We start from the raw sequence: 25,850 nt of genomic DNA on the forward strand, positions 1-25,850 counted from the left end.
ACTACTTTAGTCGTATAGTATTGAAGAAACAAAATGATCATTCATGTGACAACTTCCCTTAATATGTTAAAATGAAGTTTTAAACTCATAAAGTGCAGACATCTCAATATGTCAAAGGAATCAAACTTCCAGGAACTCATCAACAAAGGAAAAAATCATTATGAGCTGCCAGGGAACGTTGTAGAAATAATTGAGAGCAGACGTAACACTGAGCTGTCTGTCTCTCTCTGTGTGTGTGTGTGTGTGTGTGTGTGTGTGTGTGTGTGTGTGTGTGTGTGTGTGTGTGTGTGTGTGTGTGTGTGTGTGTGTGTGTGTGTGTGTGTGTGTGTGTGTGTGTGTGTGTGTGTATGAGTCAGCATGTTTGAAACAGCTGGAGTTCATGATTCATGATGATTTGTTTATACAGTGATAAAGTCCTGGGGAGACAATCTGGTGGAGTCAATTAAAACTAAGCATTTAAAGGTTATTAGGTTAAAATGTAATTACAATATGGGACTTATTAAATACCAGACATCTCTGCTAAGGATAATGATATTCATATGTCATTTTATAGCTAACGGTAAAATACAGTAGTCATTAGCATAATGGAGGTCATGTAAATGAACATGCAGGATGTAACTATAGAGCTTTATCTAATGTTTAATGTCAAAAAAATGACCATATAACTGTTCTTATTTAATAAAACAGGAAACTCCATCTGTACGCTTAGTATAGAATGTGCGATATTTTACACGTAAATTACAGCAGAAATCAAGTACATCCTCTGTAAATGTCACTCTGAGTTATGACTGTCTACAATGAGTGAGAAGCTCGAGTCACACCAGCTGTACTCATGTCGGGCCGTGTTTACATCATGTTTACATGGACGGGATGGCCTTGAGATACATCATCTCATTTTCAAGGGGGTCCTTACAAAACATAAATGAATCATCATAATACAAAAGCAAAATAAAAGGTAAATCCAAAACATAATACCAAACATTTAAACACAGAGACACCCACACCACAAACACACACACACTCACAATCACTCACACTTAATGCTCCCCCAAGCCTAGCCACACACCAACCAGCCAATATTACACAATCAGAAACAATCTAAAGAAAAATAATAATAATAATAATAATAAAAAAAGAAAGAAAGAAAGGAAAACCTCTGCATATATATATATGCATACACACTATACAGTACTTACACACATAGTGTACGCAATATGTGTGTCATATAAATGTCTTTGGATCATAGTCATTGAAATGAATGTTGGATACAGAAACTTTAACCATGTTCTCAAAATATATGGTTTGTGTATTTAGAAGTCTTTAGGTATGTTTATGTTGTATAGACTCATTTAGGCATAGATCATTGAACTTTTACGATGAAGAAGGATTTCTATTAATGCTTTTATACAACTGTTTTATTTTGGTATATCATATTGTTATCTTCCAACAGCAGCCATTGAGCAGTCATCATCATCGACCCCAATCTTCACAAAGACCTTCGGTACGTCATCATAACGATGTGCGAAACAGGAAGAAAATAAAAACGCACTTGGGTGATCCAATATGTCATTTTATCTGACTCAGTCCAGGCTGCAGCTGCTGCAACCACAGCTGCATCAATCATCACATTGGTCCCATCAATATAAATGCAAATCATACAATCTGGAAAGGCTGTGTGGATTATGACTTAGCAGTAGACTCTCTGTGCAAAAATGATGCTGTGAAAGGTCGCTGGCTCATTAAGTTAAGGCGATTGCCAAGACTGAAAAGGCAAGTGTAAGGGGATGAGCTGACTCGTCTGTACCCTGTAAAGAGCAACAATACAGCCTGGTCTTATAAAGATGCTCAGAGCAAGGACTGCTCCTGCATGGAGGAGATGAACGATGAGTTGAATCAGCTACAGTGAGGCAGCTATAGCACCATGACTGTAAGACTCTGCAGTTTTGATCAACGTTTATATACTCTGGAAATTTAGTTTGTTTGAATTTTATCTTTGGTTGGACTATTCAACATTCTTGATTTGATATTGAAATATGTTTTACCTTTATTCCAAGACAAATTTAACCAGGTTATTTAAACTAAAGACAAAAAAAGAGTCTTTATAAAACTGAGAAAATAAATGTGGTGAAAACAATTAAAACACAACTTTTAACAGTGAATACACTCAGGACTCTGAACAAAACTGTTAGTTGATTACAGTCCTAAATAAAAAGACTCTCACAATCATCATAAGATAAGATAAGATCATAGATTGTGAATATTAATGGATGAAGACGGAGTGACGTCACCAATCTGTTAATGCAGGGAGCTTTGGAGTCTCATCGATGGCTGGAAATCCTGTCTCACCCCAAGTAACCTAACAACAGGCTAAACGCTGGAGCTGAAGGGGATTTGGGCCTATAAGATAACACGTTACACCGCGTCCGCCTGTCAATCAGGTCATCTATGTGACTCATTGTGATTAACTCTTATCCTTCATAAAACCAGGCTGTACATGTTCATTCCTACTGTTAGAAAAGGCTTTTAAACAAGTGTGTTTGTGACTTCTGGTGCTTCTTCAGGCAGCCTCAAGCACACACTCAACAAACTGCAGGATTTTGCACTTCTGCAAAAGTTCTTCTTACCGCTTGACTAAGATGCAAGTTAGAATACAAATGATAGCATTAAGTTCAATACAGCATTATTTAAGTGGGTGCTAGCATGGCTCTAAACTGTAAGTAGAATTACAATAGCCCATTGAAAATTGAACTTTATGGTTGAGGTGGTTATACAACTTATTCTGGACTTCCTGGTATTGATGAACTTGTTACACATATGCAGACACAGACACAAACAGGCTGAGACCTGTATTCTGAATTAAATCCCAGGGTGGCTAAAGTCCTGCCTCAATTAAGCAGTCTGTTTTAATTGCAGACCTTTCCCCACTTGAGGGATAATTACCCCCATTAGTCTATTGATGAAGTGGCTCCTGAAAAATCCCTTTAATGTTTTACCCTATTTGAATTTTGCAGCAGCAGCAGCAGCACGCCTCCTGTTCTGCATAAAGCACAAAGTTCTTCAAAAAAAATAAAAGGTCATAATGACTGTGTGGGCTCTCGTTAAATGTGCACCTGCTTCAAACTGCATAAAAGGGAAAAAAAAGTGTTCCTGCAGTTTCACTGAAACTTAAAGCGACAAAGTCCTAATCAACTTCTGGTACCATCAAAGACTATAAAAATATGTAAAAAAGTATTTTTTCAAATTTAAAAAGTGTGAGTCTGGCTCTGTATTCATGCCAGCGCCCTCCTTCACTGCCCCTCCCCTCAGAGGTTTCAGTGGCACTGAAATGACATCCTCATTTGTTTTGCAAACTAATTCAGGGCTATCAGCCAGGCTATTAATTAAGGAATCAGTTGGGGAGAGAGGAGATCATCACAGCAAGGTCGCTGCATGAGATGTCCATTATTCTCGTCTCCCTCTGAGGTGTATCTAGACCTTTTCCTGCTGGCGTTCATCAGTGGGTTAAACAATACTGAGAACACAGCTGAAATAGTTAAATATTCAGTTGGACTGTAACTCAAAGAAGAATAAGAAAAAAGGATATCTTTTTATCAATTTTCTTGTCAGAGAATCATAATAGCATAATGAAGCTAATTTATTAAAATAAATTATAGAAAATCTCAATAGAACTGTATCATCACCTGCATCGTGATACTTATCGTATTGTGAGTCGAGTATATGGTCTCATCTCTAATATTTAGTTAATTAAACATTAAAGTTGATTCATTTTCATGTAGTTATTGTGTCAGCTTGATAGAGTCATTTGATACAGAGCTGAAGAATGATTGTCTGAAATGAATAATGCAAAATGGTTACCTGTTTTGGAGGTATTAGAGACCATGGTTGACTACCATGAATTCAGGCAGGGTTTAAACCGAATATGTTCAGGCATGGGGAAGTTGCAGATGAACGGAGAGATACTGTGGATGCTCACAGGTATAGAAATGCGTGGGATCAGGAAGGACTGTTACGGATTTTAATATTAAAAAAGCACAGAGCCAGCTCTATCTTGATTTTAAAAATAATAACTGAGAGAACGCACTTCCCTTCATGCCTTTTTCCCCCACATGATGGTATGATTAAGAAATGAAGAAAGCCAATACACACAAAGTCCCTGTTTACCAACGAATGCTTCTTTCTTTGGCTAAACACTATATAAAAACAAATAATGCACCCTTAACAGATAAACAAAACAGAACACAAATGACTATTACAATAATGTGAACAAGACAATCATTCCTTTCTTTACCTGTGCGACATCTTTGTCCTGAAAGTAAATATTGAGGTTGTTCAATTGACCTAAAAATATAGGACATCTGTTTTTAGCAAAGAAGAGCTCATTCCTGTAAGGCGTTCATGGTTTTACTCGGGGTCAAAGGTCAGGATAAAACATGAGCCAACAACTACTAAAGGGATCCACTCCAGGGTAAGTCTGGGCTGTGGGTCGTCATGAATGAACGATTTCCACTCCCCGTCCCCTGCCCTTGCTTGCTCCTGTGCTGCTTGATCAGACACAAGCTTTTTCTACAGATCTTTTTTGTATGTCTTTTTTGTCCTTATTGATAAAAAGCTAAAGAGAGACAGAAAATGTGAGAGGTGAGGAAGGGGATTGGATTACAACGTGTGCAGCGAGGACGAAGCCTCTGTACATGCATGGACATACCCTCTACCAGGTAAGCTACCAGGGTGCCCCAATGGAAACACATTTACTACAGCTAAAGACATTTCAGTGAAAGAAGTGAACACACACACACACACACACACACACACACACACACACACACACACACACACACACACACACACACACACACATATGATTCCCTCCCAGCTTCATCGTTGCCCTAAAGTAAGAGACCTGCTCATGATGAACAGGCAGCAGCCAATTCAACAAATGCCACTGCCTACATTTTCTACGCCTGGGCCTGAGCCAACAGCTCCACCTTTTGGCACTTTATAGAATAGACTAATTACAGGCATGTTCCAGTGCTTAAAAACAACACAACAGAAAGTTGCTGATGTAGTCCTTCCTGCCTATCGGGCAGGAGTTGCACCAGCACAGTTGTAAAAGAAAGCTCATTGAAATGAAGCCCTAACCACCTCAAGAGCAGAAAAGGTTATTCTTTCAATTTATAAAGTGATCTAAACACACAGATAAACTTCAAGTTTTTAAATGCTATCTTAAAATACAAAAGAGCAGGTGAAAGACCTAGGATAAAATGTTTCGTCTACTTGCACTGTTGTTAATTTACTGCTCTGTGTGCCTTTTTTAACTGCATATTTTGTCCACAAAACTAAACTAAATCAAGAACTGTTCGGTCAAATACAAGAAACATTCTCAGTCTCTTCATCTCACTTCAGTCTTTTTATTTCTACAGAAGAAAAGTCAAGCCAACAGAATAGAATAGAATGTCTTTATTGTTATTATACAATTGTACAACGAAATTATTTGGCTTCCCCTTTAAAGTGCACACACATACAAGCATCCACAGCTAAAGACAACAAAAGAAGAAAATTTAAAAAAAGGAACTCTCATTCAGGTAGGATGGGCAATGTATGGTAGGAGTTATTTACAGGTAGTAGCATAACAGAATATAAATAGTAGAAATTGCAGAAATATAAAAATGAATATATCACAGTATGAAATGTAAAATTATTGCAGAAATATAAAATAAATATTGCACATTATGAAAATAAAATTATTGCAGAAATATAAAATAAATATTGCACAGTATGTGACCAACACTGACCAACACTGTGATAAAAGTCACACCCTGTGAAAGGCTGCATGAACATCACAATCTGATCTGTTGGTATTTCAGTCTAATCCAATTTGAACATGACTTTTTTTCTTCTAAAATATCGACAGTTCGCTGCCATGAGGCGATATAATATCGCCACACAAAATATTGCGATTCTAGGCTGTATCGATTTGCCCACCCACCTCTAGAAATAAGTCTCTAGGAATATCTCCAGTTCAAATACACTGGAAAAGATAAACAGTTCAGGGAGGTGGTTTCGCCACCCTTGTGGGTGAAACATTTTCTGTACCCCCCCACACACACTACTGAAATGTTCTATCCTGCTTACATTTAAGTATTTGAAATATGCAAAAAGTAACTGTTTAAGTAAAATAAAAAGATTTCACTAAAACGATTTCAAAGACAAATGGAGTATCAATATTTTGAAACAGCAGATTTATTTTTAATGTTTTATCCTTAGGTACTTAAATACGCTTTTTTAATCTACTACTCTCTAAAATCTATCTAGGCCACATTTTAAAGAAACATGCTGCTCTCGTCTGGCTCATGAATTAATAAAGGCTAAATATTGACCTACAGATACAAATAAAAAGTACAAATATATGAATAAATCAGTGATCATATTTAAATAAAGCCTTGGAGCATTCAGTAAAACAATAAAATAAAAGGCATCTTGACGCCAAACGCACTACAGCCCAATGCTTGATGGCGTATTATGAAGCTAATAAACCTTTAATTTCCCCCAATCATCTGGATTGTTTTAGTTTTAGTTTTAATTTAAACTCTTTTTTTTTCAGTTTCATTTATAATGAAATTTGATATGTCAGCAACTGACGTGGTTATCTCCACATTCAGATTGCTGTAACTCCCTTTTTTTAGTCCTCAGCTGAACTTTCAAAAGGCCAACACCCACGTCAGCATCTCGTCCTCGCCTAAACGTAAAAGAAGCCTGCAGTCGTTAAAGAGCGGAGGGGTTGTATGTGATAATGTCTGAACAAGAGGAAATATGTGTGTACCTTTTCAGACTCACAGGGTGTGAATGGGTGTGAATGTGTAGGTGTGACCTGCGGTGTAAAAGCTCTTTTGAGTTGTCAGAAGACAAGAAATGTGCTATACATAGATATCAACAGGATGCCGACTTCATTTCTGATGCATTCCAGGAATGCACAAGATATTAACGCTGCTTGGCTTCTATCGCATGGCATCCAGCAGATCTTTCTCTCAAGATTATTTTTTTAAATTTAGATCAATTAGTTAGCTGCCTAAAATTGATTGAGTCAAATTGATAAAGATTCTCCTACGTCTCTGTGAGATCAAAGGGCAGCTCTGGATGCTGTTGGAGGCTCTGTTCAGATCACCACACGGTTCATCAGATCATTCACTGTACAACTAAGGAAAGAAATTCATTCTTTCCCTCCCAGACATGATGTGAAGTATTGATATGTCATTGTCTATGGCTACTTCGTTTCAAAGGCAACTTTCCTCCCTTGTCTATATTTATCATGCAGGTATCATGGTTACCGCGGGTAACAACAGTCCATAATGTACTGTCAGTAACGTAACATCTTGCTGTAGTCTGTAGCTGGAAAATTAGACAACCAAAGTCTGTTACCCAGCGCTGTGTTCGGTCCAGAAATACAAGATATAGCTCCTGAACGCACGCACCTCCTTCTGTGTTTCATCTGACCACGCAGCATGCAGCATGTGTTGCAGCTGCAGCCAGTGCACAGACACACACACACACACTCGCTAAATGAACGGTGTGTGTCACGTTTTCTAGGTTGAACTTTTTATAAACAGAAAGGTTTATTTTTTATTTTTTTGTAATGTTGACATCACTGATTGGAAGAAAACAAATACTGTTATTGAAATGATGCAGCTTTTCATATGACAGTCAGTACTACGCAGATTTTTAAAAGCACTTTCTTCTTTCCTTGTATTTATTTTGTGTTTAATTCACTTAACCTCTCCCCCATGATAGCACACTTTGAGAGGGGAGGAAATAAATGCAAAGCAGCGTTTACTTCCCCCCCCCCAGAAAATGTACAAAAATAAAGATGTATAAGGATGTATAAAGAGTAAATATATGAATATAAACACATTCTAGCTGTACAGAGAACTTAAAGGATCTTTGGTCTGGATGATGGCCTGATTACACTCCCTTCAAGTTACCTTTGCAATGCTCTGCTGGCACTAGCTCTGTTTTAACAGTTCTTGTGTAAACCCTCGTTGCTTTAACTAAAAGTCCCTGTATAGTCAAAAAAAGGGAAAATGAAACAGTCAGTTCTCCATTATTTATCCTCACCCCCCTGGTTCTTATAATCTGTCATCTACAGTCACATTCAGCCACACACACTAACACTATCCACAGGAAGCAGAGAGTTTGACTTTCAGAACAGTTGGTGGTGTGACTGATAAAGTGTCATTTCATGAGAAACAGAAACTCACTGTAATGTAATGTAATTAAATTAAATGTACAGTAGAGTTACGTTCAGGTATTAAAGGCAACGAACGTCCAATCTTTTTTAGTACAGGGTTACTATTAAGTGCTTTATGGTTCTCAGCGGCTTTTTAAAATGCAGTTTGATGCACATTACCAAAATAAAACGTTTTTTTTCTAAATCCTACACTATAGTTACAAATATTTAAAAATATATATTTTCTTTAATGATAACAAAATGAGACAAATAAAGTGTCAAAATTCTTGAAATCTTAATCAGTTTAAAAAAAAGTTATTATTATGTTTAAATGATCATACTGTATTTATTTTAATTCACGATGTAGATAGGGGCTGTTTTAATTCCTGTGTTATGATATTTATTTGGCTGCAACAAATAGGGGCTCATCCCACCCTGAAAGCGTCAGTCACACTTTCATCTCCATCTTAAAAAAACAGACCTGCACACACCCTTCTCCTCCCTCTCAGTTTTATTCTGCTACGATACGATTTGGCTTGAAGTGACCAACGCTTTGGCAAACGGATCCATATCCGATATCTATCTTACCTCAGGAAAATGCCATTCAAAATACTTTCTGAAATTTTACAAACTTATTTATTCTTTTTTTTGTGTGGAAAATACAAATTTCACTGATCAGTGGTTAGAGTGTGCACTCCATGTACAGAGACCAAAGTCATTTATTAATGCTTAAAAAGGTTTGCATCTCTAAGTACTCAGGTAGGAAGTTTCATAGTGCTAACTTCAAACATACTGAGATTATTTTTGTGTTTGTTATAAGGAAACTGGATGCAGAGGATATTAGGGGAAGAATCAGTTATATTTGAACCAGTACGGTTGCCTGCTTCCATCGCTGCTACTAGTGCTGGTATGTTGTTTTCCTGGCAAACCGAGGGGGGGCGTCCAAAACAGGGATGTGAGGGTGCCTTAAAACAGCCTACCTTCTCTGGTCCAAACAAAAACAAAGAATTCAGGACCGGAATCTAAACTTAATGGGACATACTGGCTGCTGCATTGTTGTCAGAGAAGCCAGCACTTCAACAAAAGCATATTTCCTTAATGTCTGATCATATAGTAAGGTCATTGTATCCTCTCCTTTAAAGACATTTCATAAGAGGAGGGTCCTCACCACAGGCTAATGCTATGAGGGGTCCATGGCATGGTAAAGTCTGGGAACCCCTGGTTCAATGAAGTTATGTAAATATGTTTCTATTTGGGAATAGGAATGGCTGAATCTGTGCATCAGTTCTTAAGTGATTTATTTTGTTTCATAAACTCAGATTATCTGAATGTGGTGATACAATTTATTGTTAAATCTATTTGATGCCTGAAAAGCCGAAGCCACTTTCTGAATGCGAGTGCTGCACTCTGCTGGAATATATTATTAATTACAACCAAGATAACACTGATTGAATTATAATAAAACCCAAGAAAATACATAGGATGTACATAAATATGGAAATCGATGTATTACAGCAAACGTATTAACCAGTTTGGAAATGTGACATTAATGAGGATGATGAAAGAGGTAAAATATTAAATAAATCCTGCACTCACTGCATGCTATCATAGTTAATCCTAAATGCATATGGATATTGATCATACCAGTTCCAACATAATCTCTTACATGTAGCAAACCAGTAATACAAACTCTAGCAGAGCTAACTTTAAGTGATATTACCAGTAAGTGTGTCACCTACAATGTAACTTCTACAATGTAACTTCCTCCTTTCATTTCAAAGCCTTATGCAATCTGCTCTGTAAGGTTTGAATGTGAAGTCATCACGTAGCCTCGCCCCCAGGCTCTTCTGATTAGTCACCTACAGGCAGTGGCAGCCACACACACTACAGCTGTCCTCAGGGAGCGCAGAGCACAGAGCTTCAGCTACACACGTGTTTGTTGAGGTTTACAGTAAGAGGAACACAATGGGGAGGGTCGGCCTACAAACTCTAATAACATGTGAGTAACTCAATCAATGCATGTTTTTTTGTCATTTGGTGACGAGCTTGAAAGTCTGTCTGTTTAATGCTATTTTTTTATTTATTTGTTTTTCCAATAACAATTTTATTGAAATTTTCAAACAATATAACAGTTAGAAGACACGTACAAAGACACAACCAAAAGGACTAAAATCAACCACTACAAAAAACAAACCAAAACAGACAATAAAACTAAAACCAGAAAAGACAAATAAAGTAGGACATACAATACCCCATTTCCTCATCAAGCTCACTTCATGGTTTTATTAACCTGCCAGAGTCCATTAAATTTAAATCCAGCCTCAGCCTGAATGGGAATGTCCAGTGCCCGTATTCAGTCCAGAGGGCTTCCAATTCAGGTAAGAGAATCCTTTTGACAATATATCTAGACTAGGGAGGTAGTCCATGAGTGGTTGCCAAGTGATCAAGAATAACTGTACATTGCCCTTAAGCACTGCACTAATCCTTTCGTGTGGAAGTACAGAAAAAATCTCTTTGTACCACATAGTAACAGTGGGAGGTTTGTCCTTGATCCACCTCAACAGTATACATTTTCTTGCCAAAAGTAACAGTTTATCCAGCAATTTAAATTTAAGAGAGGGGAGAGACACAAACTCAGATGGCAGGCCAAATAGGAAGAGGCCGCGATCCTTGGTTACTTTAGCTTTGAAAATGCCACTAGGCTCTTTTGCTATACAGGACCAGAACCGTGATATGTATTTACACTGCCAAAAAAGATGAATTATAGTCCCCTCTTTCTGTGAGACATTTCAGACATTGTGGCGACAGGCCTGGGTCCATCTTATTCCGGATGGAAGGTGTTATGTGTAATCTATGAAGAATTTTATATTGAGTTTCTCTCAGTCTGTTGCAAGAAAACACATTTATGATACAATTCAAAGCTTCTTGCCATTCGTCTTCAATGTACTCATTATCTAGGTCCCTTTCCCATTTACACTGGACATTAAACAAGCTTATTGGACAAGTGTCATGTAACAGGTAGTAAAAGGAGGAAATAAAATGGGAGGAATTCTTGCAGTTAATAAGAAAGGATTTTGGGGCACTTAATTTAGGAGTATTGAGGGAGGGGAGACTCAGCCCCTTAATAAAGTGACAAATCTGCAAGTACCCACAAAAATGCTCCTTGTGAAGGCCATACTGAAGTTGAAGTTGTTGAAAAGACATGAGAATACCATCATTAAATAAATCTCCAATACGCCTCTGGACTTCCACAACTCAAAAATTGAGCTGCTATTAGCTGGGGTAAAGTCACCACTCCCACAAATAGGTGTCAGCATAGAGACCAAATCCTTCCTCCCAGAGAAACTAACTATATCCCTCCAGACCCTCACAGAAATGTAAACTATCAGGTTAGCTTTGACCTCTTTTGCGACATTTTGCCTTTTGCAGTTAATCAGGCCCCACATAGATAAAGGCGAGCAGGCCCAGGAATTGATGCAGAAGGTTGAGTCAAGATATGAGCGAAGCCAACCCCAAATTATCCGAGCATGGCAGGCGCAGTTATAAAAAAGTATATTGGGCAGGCCAAGACCACCAGCATTGGTTGGCATTTGTAGAATCTAAATTTTTTCCCTCGGCTTCTTACCATGCCAGACGATGGACGGTATAACGATCTTAGATCGTGAAGGATTTTAACGTGCTGACGATCTGCCAAAGCAGAGAGATCGTAGAACCGGGCTTATGTGTTTATTCTATCATGCTGCAGTTTATGCTCCGACACAGACGCGTCTCCCCCTCTTTTGCTCCGCAGTGGTGAGAACGAAACTTAAGTCCGCAAAAACAACTCCATCCCGGTTATATGCAACTGTTGTGATATTTTTCCAAACCGACACGGCTTGAGCAACAGTTAACTTATCCGCATAGTGTGCACAGTTAAGTTTACATCTCGGAGAGCGAAACCGTTTAAGGAGCCGGAGAGACGTTAACAGTCTGCAGAGAGTCAGACAGACAGGAGCTCAGACAGTCAGTGGAGATATAACCCCGGTGTTTCAAATGTTGCTGTCTGTGTTGCTCTCTCTCAGTTTTTAAAAGTTACCATCAAGCTTCTCCACCCGAAGCTCACCTGTTGTGATTACAGAATTTATAGGGATTGCACTAGACGACGTTACAAAGCAGCAGGCAGGTGAGAGTGAGTAACCATGGTGACTGTCTGTCTGTCAATCAACGATGTCCCGCCCCCTCTATGAATTAAACTCTTCTTTCAGTAAAACTTACTTTGATCATGCGTCACAGAATGAACACATTATGTTTGATTATATATATAAACTAAACTAAAGTTACTCCAGTGATGTCATAAAAAACAACAAAGGCTGCAGAGCCTGTATGAAGCTCCAGCTGAAGGAATTCTGCAGGGCTAAATAGAACAGAAACACTTTAAGTCTACATGTTTTTAAATGACTGCATCACTGTGTGAAAATGTTCCTGATGAACATAAAAAGAGGACACATAACTAAATCATCATTTCAAAGTGATGAGGAAAACCTTCAGATTGTGCATAAATATTGATCAAATTGAGGGAAAGACATTTCTGTTGCTAAAGATGTTCTGGGTGAGACCTCCAGACCTCCTACAAAGATGTTTTTCAAATAGATTAAAATTGTCAGTGCAGTTTTTGTGCATTTAAAAACATTATACAGGGAAATAATTTTGGTTGAACTGGTCAGTAACTTACAAATTTGTCTGAAGATCAGCATGAAAAAAATCGTGATAAAATTGTGATCGGGATTTTGCCAAAAAAAAAATCGTGATACGATATTTTTCCCATATCGCCCACCTCTATGCCAGACAAATTCAGAGAACAGCTTTTCAATACTGGAGGCCACTTTCCTGGGCATCCATAGGGGCAACATCTGTAGGGGATATAGAATCCTGGGGAGCACATTCATTTTGATCAAACTGATCCGGCCCATAATGGACAAAGAGAGATTCGACCAACGTTGTAGTCTCTTTTAACAGCACATATAGTCTGGGAAATATTTAGTTTCCAGAGATCAGACAGGTTGGGGGATACTTTAATTCCTAGATAAGTAAAATCTGAGCTAGACCACCTAAATGGGAAATCCTCTGTCAAGTCATCAAGATCTAGCCCGACAATAGAAATTGCCTCAGACTTATCAAATTAACCTTGTTCCCAGATACACTACTAAATTCTTCCAGCAGTGACATAGTAGCAGGGATTGACCTTTCAGGGGAAGACAAAAAGAGCAAAATATCGTCAGAGCTATTTTATGTATAATACCCCCAACTGAAACACCCTTTATGTCTGCATTAAGCCTAATGGCTACGGCAAGGGGTTCTAAAGCTATTGCGAACAGTTGTGGGCTAAGGGGGCAGCCTTGTCTGGTGCCCCTAGCCAGTCGGAAGGGTTCAGAGCAAAGGCCGTTTGTGATAACGCTAGCCATTGGTGAGTTATAAATGGTTTGTATCCACCTAAGGAAGTTACCCCCCAGACCAAATCTTCTCAAGACATCAAACAAAAAAGATAAGATAAGATAAGATAATCCTTTATTTATCCCACAATGGGGAAATTTACATTGTTACAGCAGCAAAGAGCAAAGATTGCAGACAAAAAGTGAACACAGTACAATTTAAATATAAAAAGAAAAATTAAGAATGTACAAAAAAATAGATACTAAAAAAATTGATTTAAAAAATAGATCAGCCATTTGACAAAAGTGTAGTCTGTAATATTAAGTGTAACAGACATGCACACAGTGCACATAAAGTGTAACATGTTATTGCACAGTGGTTTGATAAACATAATAAAACATTAATATAACATTATTATTGCACAAAGTCAGAGTTAATTGTCCAGTTGTGTGTGTGTTTTGTGATCTACTGGGAGCAGGCTTGGTTAAACAGTCTGACTGCAGCAGGAAGGAAGGACCTGAGGTATCTCTCCTTCTGACACCGCGGGTGGCGAAGCCTGAAGGAGCTGCCCAGAGCTGTTACAGTTTCATGCAGGGGGTGGGAAACGTTCTCCATCAGGGATGATAGCTTTGCCATTATCCTTCTGTCTCCCACCACCTCAACAGGGTCCAGGGGCCAGCCCAGGACAGAGCTGGCCTTCTTCACCAGTTTGTTCAGTCTGTTCCTGTCTGCAGCAGTAGTGCTGCTGCTCCAGCAGACCACTCCGTAGAGGATGGCTGATGCTACCACAGAGTCATAAAAAGTCCTCAGGAGTGCTCCCTGCACACCAAAGGACCTGAGTCTCCTCAGCAGATGAAGTCTGCTCTGGCCTTTCTTGTAGATAGCACCAATCCACCCTATCAAAAGCTTTTTCAGCGTCTAGGGACACAGTGAGAGCCTTGCCACCATGTTGATTTGTGTATTGAATCACATTCAAAAGCCTTCGGATGTTAAAAGACGACAGACGATTCTGTATGAATCCAGTCTGATCAGGATTGGTAAGACTTGGCAAAAGATCCTCTAGCCTCCTTGCAATAACTTTTGCTATCGACCCCAATCAGGCTAATTGGACGGTATGAGCCACACTCCTCTGGAGGTTTACCTTTTTTAAAAATCAAGGATATATTGGCCAAATTAAGAGATTGTGGTAATTTATGATTATCAAAAGAATGTTGATACATATCTGTCAGAGGTTTAATTAGAATCTTTCTGAATGTTTTATAAAATTCTAGGGCAAATCCATCAGGGCCGGGGGCTTTCCCCTCCTTTAGCGTCTTAATGGCCTCTAAGACATCATCCTCTGTTATAAGCCTGTGTATCTCTCCCTTCTGTTCATCATTAAGACTAGGGAGCTCCAGTTTACCCAAAAATGTGTTTACCCCCCCGTGCCATTGCAGAAGAATGACATTCAGAAGAATATTAATTTTGATAAAAAATCCTCATAGTTTTGTTGATGTCGAGTGAGGTGTATATGTTTTCCCCCCTACTGTTCCTGAGTGTTTGAAATATTGTTAGTTTCCACTCTACCTCTAGCTAGCCGAGCAAGAAGGCGACCTGATTTATTGCCGGACTCATACAGTCTGTGTCTGGCATTCAGTAATTCTTTCCAAAATTCCCCTTGAAACTAAGAAGTAGTTGATTCTAGAAAATTATTGATGGGGTCGAGAGAAGAATGTAAAATCTCGTCCTTTAGGGTTAAAGATCCTCCATGCATCGAATAGTTCCATGTCCTTGCAAAAATCAAACAAGTTGGTACTTTTCTATCTTTAGAAGGGGACTGATCAACGCTGGGATCGAGCACACAGTTAAAATCTCCTCCAAGCACTACAAGAGAGCAGGATTAGATGTGGTGGGATGTACAGATGTCATTATAATGTACAGATGTCACTAGGGTTATTCACTGTTCTCTAATGTCAGAAGGAAAACTGCCAGATTGGCTTTCTCCAGTGTTGAAGAAATTACTAAGACTTAACTCCATACAATAAGACTCAGTTGACTCAGATGGCTTACGTTGATGAAAGTTTATACATCAGATGAATACTCGAGGAGACATGATTCAACATCACACTTCTGTTCTCGTGTCTTACTCAATCACATCTGCCGAACTTCTCGAAAGGCATCGCATATATCCTAAAAGACATTATCATTATCAGGGTCATGTCACATTGACCCACCCAGACTAAACTGTGACGTATAACACTGGAGCAGACAATAAGTCTACCAAACATACTTGCAGATATCAGGAAGAACAGTTGACACTCTCCAAGCTGTACTTGGTGTTCTAATAACAACTGAACTCTGTCAGGTCTGACTTTAGGAATGGAAAATTAAAAAAATGGGATGTAAAGGACACAGATTATTAAAGTAAATACATATATCATTAAGTTGAACGTCTCAGCAACCCCCAACCGGGGGTGCTGTGCATAAAACAGGAGCCACACACCTTTGCCCTCTCGCCCCCCAACCCTGCGCAATCTAAAAGGTGCAACGACAATAATGGGACCATGAAGCCGAGGAGATTTAATCTCCTGAAAGAAGAGGAAAAATAAAAAACTCTCAAAAAGCATACTAGATTATGAAACTAAACAAAATCCCCTTCAATACTCCCGCCCTTAAGGCATGGTACAAAAGTATTTGGCATGGTCAACAGCGAGTAAAAAAAGAGCTACTACCAGAATAACATATGAACAGAAATTGCATTGTGACGTTCAGTGGTATATTGTAAAACAAATGCCTTATTGCACTGCCCCATTACAATTAAGTAAAGTCTTTAAACATGTATGACCTCCTGGAATAGAGAAAGCAGGCTACATATCATATCTCACGTTGAGATTACTGCAGAGGCATATAGTTAGGGCCAAAAGCACTGACAAGTGCTTAGGACCCTCTTGAAACCCTAGGAATTATTATTTTTATTCTTCCTCCACTTTAAATGCGATTTTGAGGGCCTGAATGTGCGCAAAAACTCACCAAACTTTCCACGGTCATTAGGTCTCGAGAAAAATTTGATATTTTGGTGAAAATGGAAAGAATGAAAGAATTTTGCAAAATGGCTCAGTGGCGCCCCCTTGAAATTTTCAAAATGGCCTCCCCATAGAGGGTTTTTTCACGTACACTCCTGAAAATTGGTAGGCATATTAAGCTTCTCAGGATGGACTAAAAATCCTCTTGCGGCATTTCAAAACACCCGACAGGACGTCCACGAATTCAAGTTGAATTTCACAAAAATGGTCCAAAATCGCCGATTTCAGCCTTTCTCATATGAAGGATCTTGCCCGAGGGCGCTCATCCGATCGCCGCAAACTCAGTGTCAGTGCGTTCTAGACAGGCTCATATCTCGTTGTGCTCCGCACGTTATTTTGTCAAAGGGCATGGCCGTGGCGTGCGTTAGAAGTTTTTTGTGCGTTTTGGCAACTTGCCAAAAAAGTAAATCTCTGCCTTGCATGGTTCAATTATATCCAAATTTGTTATACATGATACAGAGCCTGCCCTGAACACATCCATGTTTGAAACTTTTGGATAAGTCACAGTGCCATCTGTTGACAACAGGAAGTTACTTCTACTCAATTAGCATTAGCCATTGCTACACGGTAGCTCAATTCCCCCTCAAAATTGGTGTGGACCATGCTAACACCTTGGCCATACAAGACTTTCAAGCTACATCCAACGCTGTCGCCATATGGACACGCTGTCACCATCGAACAGGAAGTAGTTTTACAGGCTTAACATAGTCGTTCAGTCCCGAAACTTCATACATATGATCCTGGTGGTAAAGTCAAACATTTGATACTGTTTAAATGAGTGGGCGTGACTTAATGGCTCAGTGGTGCCCCCTACAATATTTCAAACATTCAGCCCCCGCAGCACGTTGAACCTACTATTCTGAATTTTACTATGCGTATCCATCTTGACAACACCTACAATAAACCCTCTTGCACCCATGCTCAAAGTCCAACAGGAAGTCCACAAATCACATCGCCATAAATAGGAAGTGGCTGTAACTCTTGCTAGCTAACGGCTAACTAGCTAAACTTATAAAAATGAATAAATACAGGTATCAAATGAACCTGCCCGAAATACTGCATCCATTGGTACCAAACATGGCATGCTATCATGTCGGGAAGAGGGGCTAATAACGCTCTCAAGTCAAGGTAGTTCAAAATTTCTCATGCATGATACAGAGCCCGTCTGAAATTAAGGCAATGTTGCCATCTTGTGGTGACTATCCATGACTGAAATATTTTAATTTAGAGTGTGCTTCCAATTTGAAGCTTAGTGTGCTAGACAAAACAATAGTCAACTTTAACCATAGCGCCTCCTACTGCAAGGAATAAGTACTACACAATGCTCAATTTGCTCCATATTTCATAGCAATCATGACAGTGCCAGCCTGAACTTCTCTACGTCAAAATGTTCTGTGATCTTTATTACGCTGCCTATTTCAGCATACCATAGTACGACTTTTACACAAATTGGACTGCACGGCCTGCTGCTTAGCCACGTTCCACTGCTGCTGCACATCTCACACCTCGACATGCACAGGGGTGCGAGGGCCCTTCATCCCCGCTTGCGGTTTTAATTAAACCTTGTTGTGGAGCAAAGGAAAAAGGAGACAATCATCAGCCAAGTCCAGTGATGAATTTCTCTACGTCCTGGTGTGTCATAAATGAGTGATCCTGGCCGTTGTATTTGATGCAGAGGTTAGCCGGAAAGCACATAGTAAAATGGATCCCCTTCTGAATGAACTGCTCGCAGACTTTATTAAACACCCGACGTTAAGCTTTAACTTTAGGTGAATAATCCGGCTTAATAGAAAAAGCACGCCCGTCGTGTCACAGCTGCCCCTTTTCCATTGCCGCATGTAGAATCTTCTGTTTATCACAGAAGTTGCTTTGTCACCACTGGCCGGGGTTGGTTGTCAGTCAGCGCGCCGGCACCCCGGTGCACTCTGTCGATCTTCACCTTGTTACCTTTAGCCTGGAAACTGAGAACCCTCGGTAACCATGATTCGAAGAACTGCAGCGGCTGTCTGCCCTCGATGCCTTCTCCCAGCCCAGTATGTTGTCGCTCCTGCTGCGGTTTTCGAGGTCACCAATACGTTCATCCATTATCTTCACAGACCACTGAAGCGACGACACATTGATTTTTAAAGAGGACACCTCATCTTCCGCGGCCGAAATACGGTTCTCAGCCTCTCCAATGCGAGTGGCTCTTGGATCAGCCCCGTGAGATTTTCCAGAGTAGTTTGCAAGCCTGCAAACTTTTCATCCATCAGCAAGCTTATCTTGTCGGTGACCACTTGTGCTATATCAATCTCATCGAGGTCGGCGCCATCTTTAGCCACCGCGTCAGCTAGCTGGCTAGCGGACTGTACATTTTTAGCTACGGTCCTAGTTCTCGATGATGTCTTGGAGTGAGAGGAACATGAAGCACCCACGGACATTGTTGAACTTTCTTGCGAGGAGGATAGGAAGTTAAGCACCAAGTAAAACTTTATGAATGTAATTTAGTGCCTCATGGATCGGGAGCTCAGCAAAAGACGTCTGCTCAGCTAGAAAGCATCCAATGCTATTTTCTTTTAGTACGTAAAATAGTTCAGATATTGAAGAAAATTACTGATAGTGCTAAAAGATGCTATAACTAGTGTTAAGATTAATAGTAGGCTTAGGAGGAATAAGGCAGGTAAAAAACTGTAAATCACTTTAACTTCTATGTAAATTCTTAATACTCTCAGACTGTTATTCTATTTCCTGTTTGGTTGATACATTTCCTGTTTAATAAAGTGTAACACCTGTTTCAAGACAGATTTCACAGTTGTAGTTAAGAACTTTCAACAAAAAATGTTGTCAAAAATAGTTACCTTCACTAGGCCTGCTCTCTTGATCATGATGAGGTTAAGTATTATTTCCTCTAGTCCTCACAATTTACTGAGGTTTACACAGATAAAGATCATAGACAGGAAATCTGTTTTTTCTTCTTCTTTGACTTGCTGTTTTGAAATCTGTGAAGGTTTTACCACAAAACTATCAGATACATGTTTTACATGCAGGTCTTACATGTTCCTATATTCATTTTTGCAGGCGCCCTCAGGTCTCACTAACATGGGTGTGAATGAGAGATGATTAAAGCCAAAAGAAAGCAGTGAATTAATAAATACTACATCTTTAACATACTTAAGGGAGTGCTCTATTTTGTTCCAAACTGGGGCTGTCTGTGACCCACAACAGCTGGAATCATGTAAGGGTACCTAAGGACATGTACCGGTTTTGCAAGGCTAAAGTTGTCACAATACTAGAATTATACACTGGGACTAAAAAATGACCATTTTCATACCCGTTTCGTTACCATAGTAACAAAAATACAAGTCCTAGGTTCCTACCGGTAATATTAAGTCATTTCTTGTTTTTAATTAGCAAAAATTTCAAGCAAATTTCAGGCAAACAAAGAATTGATGTAATTACAATTGTCAGATAAGATAAGATAATCCTTTATTTATCCCACAATGGGGAAATTTACCTTGTCTCAGATGTATTGTCTCATAGATGTTTACTTGGAACTGGTTGCTAGATCGTGAACTTTTAAGAGTAAACAGCTACATCACATGACAGCCTAGCAGACAGAAAAGTTGTCTCTTTTGTGTCATATTTTATCAAGCGACGCCGGGGTATAAATCACCCGTCCGGTGTAAGCAAATGTCGAATTTTTGCATAGACAATAACACATTTCTTTTGTCATTAATTATAGGTCTGCTGTTGTGCTGTGCAACAAGACCTGCACTGAGCTACACCCCAACTGCCTTAGAGGTAACACAAACCAACAGCAACACCATCACTCAATCTGCCCTCACAACCCATACCAACAAGACCTCAAGCATAACACAAACCAACAGCTCTCCAGTAACCACTCAAAAGATCACCACCACCAGGCCCATCACCACTTGGACAACCACCACCAGGCCCATCACCACTTGGACAACCACCACCAGTCCCACCACCACTAGGACAACCACCACCAGTCCCACCACCAATAGGACAACCACCACCAGTCCCACCACCACTAGGACAACCACCACCAGTCCCATCACCACTAGGACAACCACCACCAGTCCCACCACCACTAGGACAACCACCACCAGTCCCACCACCACTAGGACAACCACCACCAGTCCCACCACCACTAGGACAACCACCACCAGTCCCATCACCACTAGGACAACCACCACCAGTCCCACCACCACTAGGACAACCACCACCAGTCCCACCACCACTAGGACAACCACCACCAGTCCCATCACCACTAGGACAACCATCACCAGGACAACCCAAACAGTCACACTGGAACAAGATGGAGGCAAGTCAGAGGGACTGTGCTCAGGTATGCACAAATATTTTTATTCTCTGAATTGTTAATGAAATATTTGAAATCAGTTTAAATTAATTAAGATAATGAATTGAAGTCTAAACACAAAATACAGCTGATCATCTCATTAGTTTTACAGTTATCTGGTCATAAACCAATGAATGTTCCAAATGTTTGCCATATCATCAAGTCGACGTTAAGATCATGTACAAAAATAAGCGAATACCGGCGTTACCAATGCAGGAAAAGACGTTACATCAACATAGTCCCTGGAGTCCATGCTTTAGGGACCCTCAAAATGCAGTCCCAAAAGTTGTAAAGAAATGTCCCTTAGAACTCTCAATGTTAATGTTTCTGTGCTAAAACAAAAAAAAAAAATGGATGTTGTATCCAATGCTGAGACAGGATTTTTTTTAACTTTTGAAGAATTTCCCATGCTAGTTAGTATTTGGCTTTAAGATTTTAGCTTAATAATAGCATCTGGAAGATTTTGCATGTATTTGATTTGCCAGAGCCTTGCCAGGTGACTGTAACAGTAGGCAGTAGGCAAAATTTAAACCCAAGGTCTATCTTGTTTTAAATCGGACTGTTTCAGGTTTGACCACTGATTTAACCTGTGTCACTGAAATGTTTGACAAAGCTGAGTTATACAGGGAACATAAAAACAACAAAGCACGTGGTGATCACATCATTCTAAATAAAGGCGGTCCAATGTACATATATAGAATCTATTCATTATATTATCTGTGCCTCTAACCTTCTTTAGCACTGTGCCAATCTGGGGTTAATATGTAAACAGAACAGTTTCCTCTCACACTTCCTTGTTTACTTTGCAGAAGTCTTTAAAGACTGAAGGAGTGAAATCAATGAGCAGCCATTTCAATAGCAAAGGTTGTCTGCTAGCTCTTTCACCGCTCATTTTATCATTTACAAAACATTAGAACAACTGACCTGTTTCCTGTGACATTCAGTCATTTTCACCATGTCAGTTATTGCAGCGGGATGAGCCACTTGTTACAGAACTGTCACTAGATGAAAAATCTCTGACAAGAAGCTTATTGGCTTCCTCCTGTAAGGACACTTTAAGCAACCCTTAAAACTCTTTTCTACCACTAATTATTGATGATTTTCTTTTTTGTTTAAATGCTCTTAAGTAAGCCTCTATGGCAGCAGTTTTTATCTATTTTTCTGGAAAGGAACTTTGTCCTTCATGCCGTCATTAACCATTAGATCTGATATAAGTGCAGACTGATTGTTAGAAGACTGACTTGTTGTGTGACAGCTATATGAATATACTCCCCTGTACAATCTTACTGTACATACCCAAGCAGCTACACAAACAGCTTTAGGAGGGTGCTTGATCCAGTTTCTAACCAGGAGATTACTTAATGAGCTCAAATGTCCTTTTGAGCAGTCAGGATTCAGGAAAAGGAATTATCTTATCTTGGCAAAGTGGTCATCAAGTCCTGTCTGACACAGTTAGAGATTTACCAGAAGAAGATTAAAGCCAGTACCACAGAGATGTATCAGTGGAGGCCAGCGTAGTGCTGTATGGGTCGGACCAATCAGGTAACAATGAGGTGAAATACAAACTCATGAACCTCCCGCTTGGCACAAACAAAACAAATTATTTTGTTGGGTTTCTGGCATGTTTCTATTGTTATTGACACGCAGTCTTACTGGCTGTTGAATCAGCATGGCGTGTGATACATCTTAAATTATTTTAGTTTGTGTGAAATTTTGCAAAAAATGACAAAGGTTTCATAGTTTGCAGGGTTATTCTGTCTATTTAGTTTTAGATGGATTGCAGGGCCATTCATGATCACAATGAGCATTGAGGGCAGCTCATTCCAAGTTAGCACGATCAGTATGCGTACATATAAAGCAATAAGTCTTTTGATCCTTGCTATTTGATAAAATGATGTTATGAAATCATCACCCTTAATTACCGCCAGAATCAAACATAATCCTGAATTGGAATTAAGTTATTAATTGGATTAAATGGGTCATTTTTAGAGGCAGATTGAGCAGGATTGGGGGGGTTGTCGCAAAACCACTGCTCTGTTAAGCATTACAGTAGCTTAACAGCCAAGCGTTCGAGTCCACTCAAAACAATGCTTATGTAAGGCTGAGAGTCACAAAACGTTATGTGTTGCTTGTTCTATGGTTGTTGGATAAATGATATATTCAGAGAAGAACAAATTTTTGTTCTTATAATTCCTAATGCAGGGATTCTTCTTTGGGAGGAATCAAAAGTTTCTGTATTTAGGAAAAACGATGGATTGTGATTTAATACACCTGCTATACCAAAATTATACCAGTACATAAAAAGAAAACAGTGTTGTAGAAAAAAAAATTGTAGGGCTAAAACAAACTTGATGGTTACCATTACAGATTTTCTTTCTCTCACTCTCCAGGAAGGGCCATTTTTATTATTTTCATCGCAATCGTTGTCGTGGTGGCTGGGATTTACTACTTCAAGATCCGGTGAGTCCAGAACTTATATTGATCTTGTACAAAAGTATGTTGGTTGTAAATTCATAAAGAATGGATCCACCCAGCTAAGGGTCCTATCAAAATATATGAATTATGTTCAAATTCTATGAATGGATCAATCTTTTCTTCAAACAAAGGTGGAACCGTTGCTATGATAAGTACTGGGCTTAGCCACCCACTCTGTGACTTTGTGGTTATTGGCGTTGGTAATTGTATTGGACTTTTTAGCACGTACTTGCACAGAGAGCGTCCAATAAATTTATGAATATTACCACATTTTGAAACATTGAAAAAACATTCCTAAAATTAAACCTAACCCCAACTCCTATCATCTAATCTTTGTTAGTGACTATATAAGAAAGATTTCATATCAAGTCTTTGGTTTTTGTTTTCTCCATTTGACTTAATTTCTCCTCTAACCTCTCTATTTCTTTGACATTTCAGGCGTAGATCCTACGGACCTCTTCTGGACAACAGCAACAGTGCATTAGAACACTTCAACAACCCCATGTATGATCCTTAAGACTGAACTTTGGACTTTAAACTTTAGAAGTGACCCCCTTAACCCAAACTCCTCAGTATGATCAGTGTGTTTATAGTGTGCGTGTTGGTGTGTTTGAAATGAGTTCTGGGCAGACATGTTTTAAAAGTGTGATTTTTAGCATGTGGCTAGAAGGCATTGTGGCTGGTAAGCAGGGACATTTTTAGGCAACATACTAATGCTGCTCATGTTAGTTTAAATGGCAACAATAACCCTGGATGAAGACGTATTTGTGGGAAGTGTCTGAGATTTCAATCATTAGTTTAAACTATGTTTGCTTCTCATGTTAATTTGAAGAAGTAGATGGTGTAGAGGAGCAGAGAAAGATTCTGGTCTTAAACAGGAGACCCTTGCTTTTCATTCTGCCAAAGTGTCCTTGAGCATAACACTGATTCCTCTCCTGCTCCCCTCCCGTGGAGGAACCAAATGAACACATTTATTAGGGCTGTTGAAATTAATCATTTCATCGATGCATCTCGATGCAGACTAGACTATTAATGCATCGATGCAGGGACAGGTCGACGCTGACGAGGGTTAGAAAAAAGCATCTGCTAACCGCTAAATGTGGTTGTTTTGCGCAGCGTTGAGTGAGTTTGTTTAACCTAAACACACACGGTGGTGTGTCATGAAAGTAACGTAGGCTAACAGAGGGATTTGTGACAGAAAACAACGTAAATTGAGTCCCGGTCCTGTGCTTGCTGACTTTATGAGCGGAGTCAGCTGGTCATCCATATCAGGAAATGGGGCAGCAGTAGCAACTTAACACAACTCGTCTGAAATAAAAAGGACAGAAACAAAACTAACCCTGAACAAAGTTCACAGCTAAAGGCAACAACATCCTGAGAAGAGAACACACAGAGACTTAAAAACATCTTTCTCTCGTATAATAAACTAAACACACAGAGACTTAAAAACATCTTTCTCTCGTATAATAAACTAAACACACAGAGACTTAAAAACATCTTTCTCTCGTATAATAAACTAAACACACAGAGACTTAAAAACATCTTTCTCTCTTATAATAAACTAAACACACAGAGACTTAAAAACATCTTTCTTTCTTATAATAAACTAAACACACAGAGACTTAAAAACACCTTTCTTTCTTATAATAAACTAAACACACAGAGAATTAAAAACATCTTTCTCTCTCATAATAAACTAAACACAAACTGGTTACAGTAAACATACCATAATGCAACACTGCATATACACTATATATATATATATTTAAAAGAAAATGTTATGAACTTTTCCATTACATTTTTTAGGTCTTTGCAAAGTTTGGTTTGGTATCATTTTTTCACCCCAATATGAATATGTGTCCATTGAAATGTTAATAAATGAAAAATGTTTTGTGTTTTATTTTTTCACTTTAAAGTTGCAGATAATTAAGAGACATTTGCACTGGGCCCTCCTGGGGGTGGGATACTTTTTTTGATATGCTGAGAATTGGGATAAAATATTCATTGCGATTTAACTTTTTTAAGATTGCATAATATGTCCACAAAAGTGAACTAAATCAAGAAATGTTTTGTCAAATACATTCTATTATTCTAGTCTATTCATGTCACTTCAGTCTTTTTATTTGTACACAATAAGAGTCAAGTCCACAGACTGACCAACACACTGTGATCAAAGTCAAACCCTGTGAGAGGCTGCATGCACCTCATATCTGATCTGTTAGTATTTCAGCTTTATCAAACTTAACTGGACACAGACATATACGGACAACCGAACAACTGCAGTCATTTTTAACAATGCAACTTGTTCAAAATGAATTGTGCA

At 39.1% G+C, this 25,850-nt stretch overlaps 1 protein-coding gene across 2 annotated transcripts; it reads left to right on the plus strand.

Moving 5' to 3' along the window:
* The first annotated feature begins 10,088 nt into the window (after positions 1–10,088).
* Positions 10,089–25,435, plus strand: LOC136183223 (salivary glue protein Sgs-3-like). 2 transcript variants are annotated; one of them, XM_065965920.1, is made up of 5 exons: positions 10,089–10,217; positions 20,411–20,591; positions 20,727–21,040; positions 23,443–23,512; positions 23,966–25,435. In XM_065965920.1, the coding sequence occupies exons 1-5, from the start codon at positions 10,184–10,186 to the stop codon at positions 24,042–24,044; spliced, it is 678 nt and encodes a 225-aa protein (XP_065821992.1). In that variant the 5' UTR covers positions 10,089–10,183; the 3' UTR covers positions 24,045–25,435. The 2 variants fall into 2 exon arrangements, with proteins under 2 accessions (XP_065821992.1, XP_065821991.1); XM_065965919.1 differs by having other exon boundaries at positions 20,411–21,040.
* The last annotated feature ends 415 nt before the right edge of the window (positions 25,436–25,850 follow it).

Source organism: Labrus bergylta, chromosome 17 (assembly GCF_963930695.1).
Source record: "Labrus bergylta chromosome 17, fLabBer1.1, whole genome shotgun sequence".
Lineage (NCBI taxonomy): Eukaryota > Metazoa > Chordata > Actinopteri > Labriformes > Labridae > Labrus > Labrus bergylta.